Source organism: Nicotiana attenuata, unplaced genomic scaffold, assembly GCF_001879085.1.
Source record: "Nicotiana attenuata strain UT unplaced genomic scaffold, NIATTr2, whole genome shotgun sequence".
NCBI lineage: Eukaryota > Viridiplantae > Streptophyta > Magnoliopsida > Solanales > Solanaceae > Nicotiana > Nicotiana attenuata.
The window spans coordinates 259,624-270,890 of NW_017671375.1; the positions used below are offsets into that span (position 1 = coordinate 259,624).

The 11,267-nt window shown below is 38.0% G+C and overlaps 1 protein-coding gene across 1 annotated transcript; it reads right to left on the reverse strand.

The window, feature by feature from the left end:
• Window positions 1-1,488: 1,488 nt before the first annotated feature.
• LOC109207892 lies at window positions 1,489-3,781 on the reverse strand. Its single transcript, XM_019370893.1, has 6 exons — window positions 3,362-3,781; window positions 2,664-3,166; window positions 2,254-2,596; window positions 2,030-2,185; window positions 1,878-1,944; window positions 1,489-1,685 (listed from the first exon to the last, which is right to left on the reverse strand). Exons 1-6 carry the CDS (start codon window positions 3,779-3,781, stop codon window positions 1,489-1,491), a joined length of 1,686 nt encoding a protein of 561 aa, XP_019226438.1.
• Window positions 3,782-11,267: the final 7,486 nt, after the last annotated feature.

Consider the following 11,267-nt stretch of genomic DNA (forward strand, 5'->3'; position numbering starts at 1 on the left):
ATCAAGTAATCAAAAATGCAAAAAAATCAGTTTTAAAGCTCTAAAAATTGCGGAATTAGAGAAAATACTTGTATAATTCATGTAAAATAATTAATGACGCAAGAATGACCTTTTGAAAGTATATATACTTATTTTAAAAATATGAGGGAAAAATTGGGTATCAACAGGTGTAGCGACTCGACTGGTCGTTTCGTTTTCTAGAACCCCGTTCTCCTAAATAAGACTTCCCGTACTTGCTTTTACTGATATATGACTTTCGGGGATGGTTGATTCGGGATTTGGAAGATTTTGGGTTGAAATCGGAATACTTGGTTCCTTAAGGTTGGCTTAAAAGGCCAAGTTTGACTTCGGTCAATATTTTGAGTACACGGCCTTGGAACCAGGATTTGAGGGTTCCAACAGGTTCGTATGATGATTTCGGACTTGGGCATATGTCCGGCTCGGGTTTTGGATGACCCGGGAGCGTTTTGGCGACTAATAGTGAAAGTTGATTCCTTAAAGATTTGGCGAAATGGCCTCTTGGCCACTCAAACTTGTAGCCCTTTTAAAAGCCGATATACAAACTTTTTTGTTTCCCATTTAAACACTCAAACTCCTGAAACCTATAACTAATAAACACAATTGACCGTTGACCCATCCCATGTGGCGTCAGTTGGTCCTAGTCAGCTCCCTGCGTGAATGTCACGACTTTTAGGAGCGTGAGAGACCCCCTTCCCGACGACCAACGGTCAAAAATAGGGCTTATTTAAGTGGGGTCTTATTCTTTCAATTGGATACACATTATCCCTCTATTATATGCATTTGAAGCTTCATTTCTCCTATTTCTCAAAATCTGAAGCTTTCTTTAATTTTTTTTCTTTTTCCAGATTGTGATAATGTATCAAAGTCCTGTATTTTGTCATTGTGGAGTTGAAGCTCATATTTGCATCACTTGGAAGCCAACAAATCTAGGAAGGAGGTTTTATGGGTGCTCAAACTATGGTCGAGCCAATTCTTGTAATTTTTTTAGGTGGTTTGACCCACCTCTTCCAGATCACTATAAACAGGTGATTTCAGGGCTGTTATCAAGAATTAAAGAGAGAGATCGACTACAACGTAGGAAGAGGGTCAAGATCATTGTAACTTTAGTTGTTGTAGTAGCACTAATAATTGTAATTTTCTTCTTAGTGTAGTTAGCACTATTTCATAACCCTATGTACAATGATAATGACAGAATGAATGATGTCTTTTTTGTGGAATGAAAAGCAATTTTAACATAAACAAGCACACATATATAAACAACCAAGTTCAATCAGCCTTCTTGGTTGACAAAATTAGCACTGAACTGCTATCTAGTAGCAGAAATAGTTTGAACATTGTTCCAAAAGAAAAGTCATACTTAAACATACTTAAGTTAACCTACAAATTAAGTTCTGCAACTAACAGACTTAATTTATCACAAAAACAAATATTCAGTCATCTTCAAGGTTGAGATTGGTTGATGTTTTGCTAAGATTGGCTCAAGTTTGGACATGGAGACTGGCTTGGCTGAGATGAAGAATGGGCTTGAGGTTGGCTAAGGTTTGCTTGAGTTTGTCTTCTCCTCAACTGTTGTTGAAGTTGCCTTTGTGATATAGCATTTCTTCCTTGCCACCTTAGTCCAGGTGCACTGTCTCCAAGATCGATATTGGTCTGCCCAGCATCCACTACATTTGTAGGAGAAGAATGTACCCTATATCTTGATCCACACTACATCGGAAGCCAAATTAGTACCCAAACTACTAATATATAAATAAAAATTCAAATCCTTAATGATCTTACCCTTTCTATCACTGTTCCTGTTTCACTAAACAATATACCAAATCCAATAGTTCTTGGTCTTCCTCAAAGTCCACTACCTCTTGGCCTTCCTCTAACTCTAACTATAATATCCTCAGAAGCTCTTGATCTCATACTTCCAGTATCCTGATGTAAGATAAAGTATTATCTTGTAATTTAAAAATTTTGGTCCTAATATAGATTAACTAAATTAACTAAAATGAATACTTACATATGCACTTGCAACAGCTGATGGTTGAGTATTTGTGGCCCTGGCAGTTCCAGAATCACTTGTAGGACCTGATTGTTGAGTTGTTGTTTGAGCAGCCCGTGATGGTTGAGAAGCACCAGCATTACTGGTTCCTGCTGTTCCAGATCCTTGTCCTTTCTGAAATTTCCAAAATAAAAAATGAGATATAGAAATTTTCAGAATCAGACACAAATTGGCTACATTACCAGGATAGGACACCCCTTCTTGTTATGGCCTACAGTCTTACAATTAGAGCATGTCATTGGTGTCCCTTTCCTTGATCTCTTACCAAACTTCTTCTTAGGTTCATCTTGAGCTCTTTTTCTATTTTTCTTAGGTCTACCAGGCATCTTGGTAATCACAAGAGGCTCAACAGTTGGATTCTGTGTTGATGGCCACATCTCCATGTTGGTTACTGGCTGTATGTAACAACTAAAAGCCTTCAGGTAAGTTTCTTTCTTGTGGGTTACATAGTCAGCAGGCTCAAATTTCTTAAAAAACATTGCACATATTGCATGGGAGCATGGTATTCCTTTGAGCTGCCATGATCTACATGTGCATGTATTGTTGGAGAAGTCAACAAATATGTTTGTAAATCCCATGTTGTATCTGATACCCAGTATCCCCATTCCATTTAAATTCATGCTTAACAGCATATTGAGATTGTTCCTCTATGTACCCCATTGCCATAGGAGATACATCAGAAATCCACCTTGTTGCAAATTCTCTCATGGTAGTCATCCTCTCCATCACCTTCACTCTAATCTCTTCTAACATGGTTATGATAGACTTGTGCCTAGCAGACAATATCCAACTGTTAAAGGTCTCACACATGTTGTTCTCCACAGAATCACATTTACTCCAATCTTTGAAGAATGCTCTACACCAAGATTGTTTTGGGTATCTCAGCAAGTCCTCAATGATCTTACTATCACCTAATTCTGCCAGCTCATCTATCTTAGCCTTCAAATATGCTTCAAATGAGGCCCTTGCACAGGCCCAAAACTTCTTCCTTCTTTCCTCTCCTTTCCACTTTTGTTTCCAGTTGCTCCATATGTGTCTTGCACACATTCTGTGCTCAGCATTTGGTAACAACTCAGAAACAGATACAACAAGTCCCTTAGGCAACAAAAAAACAATTAGAATATCAGAAACATATATAAAGTATACAAGTAATTAAAGGAAGAACAGGGNGCTCAGCATTTGGTAACAACTCAGAAACAGATACAACAAGTAAAAAAACAATTAGAATATCAGAAACATATATAAAGTATACCAAGTAATTAAAGGTAAGAACAGGGGTGTAGTACATACCTTCTGCATATCAGAAATGATGGTCAACCCCTCACCTTGGGATTCAGTGAGCTGCAGATCATGCATCAGACACCTAAAAAACCATGACCATGTGTGCTTTGTCTCCTTTTCCGCCACTGCCCAGGCAACAGGGTACATTTGGTTGTTACCATCTTTAGCAATGCATGATAGTAGCTCACCCTTACACACACCCTTCAGAAATGCTCCATCAAAGCCAGTAACATTTCTACACCCTTCCAACCAACCAACTTTGCAAGCATGTAGACAAATATAGATACCCACAAACACCTCCTTACCAGGTATTGTCTCCTTGGAGGTCTTCACAACAACAGTGCTGCCAGGATTTGTAGACCTCAACTGGTCAGCATAATCATATATTCTAGCAAACTCCTTCTTGTAATCACCAAGATACTGACCCATGACCTAATGTTTAGCCCTAGCACATATGGATTTTCCCACATACACACCATACTTTATCCTAATCAAATCCTGCAACTGCCTAAGCTTAATGTCAGGTTGGTTGATAATCTTGTCCTTGAAATGTTTAGCTACCCATGCTGTATTAGCCATCTTGTTTCTAGTTGCTCTAAAACAATTATGAACAGGATAATAGCTCTAGACAATGAAATTCGCTGTGTGTCCCTCCAAGCTTCCCAAAATATGCCATCTACATCTTGTTGAGTTCACACATGTTGCCCTAACTCATGTTGCTCATTAGGCCTCAACTTAATTTGAACTCTTCTTTGTACAACATAATCTTTCAAAGCAGATCTGAACCTGTTTTACATTTTCAAACACCATTTCTAACTAGAAACAAATTTTCTTACAAGCAGGATCAAAGTATACCCTACTGCTGTATCTTCTTGGTTGAGGGTTATGCACCCCATCTCTTCATCTACTTCATCATCTGTATCCTCACTGCCTGGATCTGAACTGTCCAGATATTGCTCATCCTCTCCCAACTTTCCAGCATATTTGGATCCCCTATCTTTATACATGTCTTCAAAACCAGGGTCTATACCTACAGGTCCACTAGGTATCTCATCAGTATTAACTTCAGAAGATCTTAATTTACTACTCTTTGCATTCACTTTAGCCTGTCTAGCAGCAACAACTTCAGGTTCTAGGTCACTTGTCTCTCCAACAGTATCCTCATCAGAACCATATAATGACTCATCTGTATCATCTACAGAAAAAGCCTCATAATCTTTATCACTCTCACTACTTAGCTCATCACCCTCAGCATCACCCTTAGCATCACCCTCAGACTCAGTTGCTAAATGAAAGGTATATAAGTCACCTTCATTTTCACTTGAGTCTTCTGTTTCAGAAGAACTTTCAGAACTTTCAGCAGCCCTCTCTTTACCCTTCCCATGAGTGTTATCACCCATATTTATATCATTGCTAGGTGAGTGTGTTGCCCTAGCATTAACATCACTTGTTTGCCCATGTGGCTGAACATTAGTGGGGTCCACATTTAAACCACCACTACTTAACATTTCATCTAGGTCCAAATCAATACATGGTGTATTAATTGTGTGACATATATACACATCAATAAAATCCCCATCCTTAAGGTCTTGACAGAAAGCTAACACATCAGCATCATATTTCAGAAATCTAAATTCTCCTTTTTGGTTAATTTACATGCATATTTATCTACTATTAAGTACCCCATATCCTTAGCCCAATCATAAAATTGAATTATATGTAATCCATCAATGTCAGCTTGAAGAACAACTGGCCAAGTTTGACCATTTACATACCTCATAATTGGGTCAGCCACTAACCACCCTAGATGATGAAACTGTAATTTCACATAGACAGCCATTGAAACCTATAAAAAAGGGGGGACGAGTCAGATACACTTTAACCCTAAAAAGACATAAACTTTAAAAAAATGGGAGACAAGAATATTTTGATATTAAAAAAAGACCTAATTTTTTAACCCTAAATGCCATATCACTCATGAAAAAGACAAACCCCTAAAATAAAGTGAACATACGACTGTTTTCCCCAAAACCCTAATATAAAATCCCATCATTTGTGCATGCATAAAAAAGCCCTAATTTTTTTAACCCCAAATGCCAGATCAGTCATGAAAAAGACAAAAAAAAAAGTCTAAAAGAGTGAATATTCCAGTGTTTCCCCAAATATAAAATCCCAAAAGGCGAAATGGCTTCCACTATATCAGATGAAAAGTTATGCATGCAGACATAGATAGCTTTCACAATCAAACATTACCCACATTATTTCACAACAAATTAGAAGAGAAAGATGAAAACGACATCAAAATAAACAAACTAACCTTCAGAGACTAACGTGACTGAAAACGAAAGCTTTGACGAATCTCGATCAGCTTTTCATTACAAGAGGGGGGACCCCAATCGTTTGGTTTTGGAGTGATTAAGGTTATTTTGGAAGGAGATTACCAGGTTAATCAGCCATTCCTAAACCTAGGTTTAAGAGGGGAGTGATGGTTAGAGAGAGGAAAAGAGACGAAAAGTGGGGAAGGGTATGTCGGTGTACTGATTAAAAGAGGGGGACCCCAATCGATTAGGTTTAATTTGGCGCCATTGACGTGTACGGTCTAATTGGTCATTTGCTGACTGGATGGACACGTTAGCGAATGTGTAATACACGCGCCTAGGGTCAAGGACAAATTGTGTTTATTAGTTATAGGTTTCAGGAGTTTGAGTGTTTAAATGGGAAACAAAAAAGTTTATATATCGGCTTTTAAAAGGGCTACAAGTTTGAGTGGCCAGGAGGCCATTTCGCCTAAAGATTTTGAAGTTCTTAAATATTTGGTTTGGAGCGGGTTTTTATGTTATCGAGGTCTGAATAGAATTTCGAGACCGGGAATAGTTTCGTATTGTCATTTAAGACTTGCACGCAAAATTTGGTGTCAATCCGAGTAGTATAAGTGTGTTTTGTTACATCGGATGTAAATTGAAGAACTTGAAGTTCATAAGTTTGATTGAATTGGTTTTAGGGGGTGATTCTTAGATTTAGCGTTGTTTCGGGTGTTCCAAGGGTTTGAGCGAGTCCATTTTATGATTTCAAACTTGTCGGTATGTTCGGGGAGGGGGGGNAACACAATTGACCGTTGACCCATCCCATGTGGCGTCAGTTGGTCCTAGTCAGCCCCCTGCGTGAATGTCACGACTTTTAGGAGCGTGAGAGACCCCCTTCCCAACGCCCAACGGTCAAAAATAGGGCCTATTTAAGTGGGGTCTTATTCTTTCAATTGGATACACATTATCCCTCTATTATATGCATTTGAAGCTTCATTTCTCCTATTTCTTAAAATCTGAAGCTTTCTTTAATTTTTTTTTCTTTTTCCAGATTGTGATAATATATCAAAGTCCTGTATTTTGTCATTGTGGAGTTGAAGCTCATATTTGCATCACTTGGAAGCCAACAAATCCAGGAAGGAGGTTTTATGGGTGCTCAAACTATGGTCGAGCCAATTCTTGTAATTTTTTTAGGTGGTTTGACCCACCTCTTCCAGATCACTATAAACAGGTGATTTCAGGGCTGTTATCAAGAATTAAAGAGAGAGATCGACTACAACGTAGGAAGAGGGTCAAGATCATTGTAACTTTAGTTGTTGTAGTAGCACTAATAATTGTAATTTTCTTCTTAGTGTAGTTAGCACTATTTCATAACCCTATGTACAATGATAATGACAGAATGAATGATGTCTTTTTTGTGGAATGAAAAGCAATTTTAACATAAACAAGCACACATATATAAACAACCAAGTTCGATCAGCCTTCTTGGTTGTCAAAATTAGCACTGAACTGCTGTCTAGTAGCAGAAATAGTTTGAACATTGTTCCAAAAGAAAAGTCATACTTAAACATACTTAAGTTAACCTACAAATTAAGTTCTGCAACTAACAGACTTAATTTATCACAAAAACAAATATTCAGTCATCTTCAAGGTTGAGATTGGTTGATGTTTTGCTGAGATTGGCTCAAGTTTGGACATGGAGACTGGCTTGGCTGAGATGAAGAATGGGCTTGAGGTTGGCTAAGGCTTGCTTGAGTTTGTCTTCTCCTCAACTGTTGTTGAAGTTGCCTTTGTGATATAGCATTTCTTCCTTGCCACCTTAGTCCAGGTGCACTGTATCCAAGATCGATATTGGTCTGCCCAGCATCCACTATATTTGTAGGAGAATAATGTACCCTATCTCTTGATCCAAACTGCATAGGAAGCCAAATTAGTACCCAAACTACTAATATATAAATAAAAATTCAAATCCTTAATGATCTTACCCTTTCTATCACTTTTTCTATTTCACTAAACAATATACCAAATCCAGTAGTTCTTGGTCTTCCTCGAAGTCCACTACCTCTTGGCCTTCCTCTAACTCTAGCTATAATATCCTCAGAAGTTCTTGATCTCATACTTCCAGTATCCTGATGCAAGATAAAGTATTATCTTGTAATTTAAAAATTTTGGTCCTAATATAGATTAACTAAATTAACTAAAATGAATACTTACAGATGCACTTGCAACAGCTGATGGTTGAGTATTTGTGGCCCTGGCAGTTCCGGAATCACTTGTAGGACCTGATTGTTGAGTTGTTGTTTGAGCAGCATGTGATGGTTGAGAAGCACCAGCATTACCGGTTCCTGCTGTTCTAGATCCTTTTCCTTTCTAAAATTTCCAAAATAAAAAATGAGATATAGAAAATGAGATATAGAAATTTCCAAAATCAGACACAAATTGGCTACATTACTAGGATATGACACCCCTTCTTGTTATGGCCTACAGTCTTACAATTAGAGCATGTCATTGGTGTCCCTTTCCTTGATCTCTTACCAAACTTCTTCTTAGGTTCATCTTGAGCTCTTTTTTTAGTTTTTCTTAGGTCTACCAGGCATCTTGGTAATCACAGGAGGCTCAACAGTTGGATTGTGTGTTGATGGCCACATCTCCATGTTGGTTACTGACTGTATGTAACAACTAAAAGCCTTCAGGTATATTTCTTTCTTGTACCAGTGGGTTACATAGTCAGCAGGCTCAAATTTCTTAAAAAACATTGCACATATTGCATGGGAGCATGGTATTCCTTTGAGCTGCCATGATCTACATGTGCATGTATTGTTGGAGAAGTCAACAATATGTTTGTAAATCCCATGTTGTATCTCATACCCAGTATCCCCATTCCATTTAAATTCATGCTTAATAGGATTTTGAGATTGTTCCTCTATGTACCCCATTGCCATAGGAGATACATCAGAAATCCAACTTATTGCAAATTCTCTCATGGTAGTCATCCTCTCCATCACCTTCACTCTAATCTCTTCTAACATGGTTATGATAGACTTGTGCCTAGCAGACAAGATCCAATTGTTAAAGGTCTCACACATGTTGTTCTCCACAGAATCACATTTACTCCATTCTTTGAAGAATGCTCTACACCAAGATTGTTTTGGGTATCTCAACAAGTCCTCAATGATCTTATTATCACCTAATTCTGCCAGCTCATCTATCTTAGCCTTCAAATATGCTTCAAATGAGGCCCTTGCACAGGCCCAAAACTTCTTCCTTCTTTCCTCTCTTTTCCACTTTTGTTTCCAGTTGCTCCATATGTGTCTTGCACACATTCTGTGCTCAGCATTTTGTAACAACTCAGAAACAGATGCAACAAGTCCCTTAGGCAACAAAAAAACAATTAGAATATCAGAAACATATATAAAAGTATACAAGTAATTAAAGGAAGAACAGGGNGCTCAGCATTTGGTAACAACTCAGAAACAGATACAACAAGTAAAAAAACAATTAGAATATCAGAAACATATATAAAGTATACCAAGTAATTAAAGGAAGAACAGGGGTGTAGTATATACCTTCTGCATATCAGAAATGATGGTCAGCCCCTCACCTTGGGATTCAGTGAGCTGCAGATCATGCATCAGGCACCTAAAAAACCATGACCATGTGTGCTTTGTCTCCTTTTCCACCACTGCCCAGGCAACAGGGTACATTTGGTTGTTACCATCTTTAGCAATGCATGATAGTAGCTCACCTTTACACACACCCTTCAGAAATGCTCCATCAAAGCCAATAACATTTCTACACCCTTCCAACCAACCAACTTTGCAAGCATGTAGACAAATATAGATACCCACAAACACCTCCTTACCAGGTATTGTCTCCTTGGAGGTTTTCACAACAACAGTGCTGCCAGGATTTGTAGACCTCGACTGGTCAGCATAATCATATATTCTAGCAAACTCCTTCTTGTAATCACCAAGATACTGACCCATGACCTGATGTTTAGCCCTACCACATATGGTTTTTCCCACATACACACCATACTTTATCCTAATCAAATCCTGCAACTGCCTAAGCTTAATGTCCGGTTGGTTGATAATCTTGTCCTTGAAATGTTTAGCTACCTATGCTGTATTAGCCAGTTTCTGGTTGCTCTAAAACAATTATGAATAGGATAGTAGCTCTTGACAATGAAATTCCATGTGTGTCCCTCCAAGCTTCCCAAAATATGCCATCTACATCTTGTTGAGTTCACACATGTTGCCCTAACTCTATGTTGCTCATTAGGCCTCAACTTAATTTGAACTCTTCTTTGTACAGGATAATCTTGCAAAGCAGATCTGAACTGTTTCACATTTTCAAACACCATTTCTAACTGGAAACAAATTTTCTTACAAGCAGGGTCAAAGTATACCCTACTGTTGTATCTTCTTGGTTGAGGGTTATGCACCCCATCTTCTTCATCTACTTCATCATCTGTATCCTCACTACCTGGATCTGAACTGTCCAGATATTGCTTATCCCCTCCCAACTTTCCAGCATATTTGGATCCCCTATCTTTATACATGTCTTCAAAACCAGGGTCTATACCTACAGGTCCACTAGGTATCTCATCAGTATTAACTTTAGAAGATCTTAATTTACTACTCTTTGCATTCACTTTAGCATGTCTAGCAGCAACAACTTCAGGTTCTAGGTCACTTGTCTCTCCAACAATATCCTCATCAGAACCATATAATGACTCATCTGTATCATCTATAGAAAAAGCCTCATAATCTTTATCACTCTCACTACTTAGCTCATCACCCTCAGCATCACCCTCAGACTCAGTTGCTAAATAAAAGGTATAGAAGTCACCTTCATTTTCACGAGTCTTCTGTTTCAGAAGAACTTTCAGAACTTTCAGCAGCCCTCTCTTTACCCTTCCCATGAGTGTTATCACCCCTATTTATATCATTGTTAGGTGAGTGTGTTGCCCTAGCATTAACATCACTTGTTTGCCCATCTGGCTGAACATTAGTGGGGTCCACATTTAAACCACCACTACTTAACATTTCATCTAGGTCCAAATGAATACATGGTGTATTAATTGTGTGACATATATACACATCAATAAAATCCCCATCCTTAAGGTCTTGACAGAAAGCTAACACATCAGCATCATATTTCAGAAATCTAAATTCTCTTTTTTGGTTAATTTTACATGCATATTTATCTACTGTTAAGTACCCCATATCCTTAGCCCAATCATGAAATTGAATTATATGTAATTCATCAATGTCAGCTTGAAGAACAACTGGCCAAGTTTGACCATTTACATACCTCATAATTGGGTCAGCCACTAACCACCCTAGATGATGAAACTGTAATTTCACATAGACAACCATTGAAACCTATAAGAAAAGGGGGGACAAGTCAGATACACTTTAACCCTAAAAAGACATAAACTTTAACAAAATGGGAGACAAGAATATTTTGATATTCAAAAAAGACCTAATTTTTTAACCCTAAATGCCATATCACACATGAAAAAGACAAACCCCTAAAATAAAGTGAACATACGACTGTTTTCCCCAAAACCCTAATATAAAATCCCATCATTTGTGCATGCAGACAAA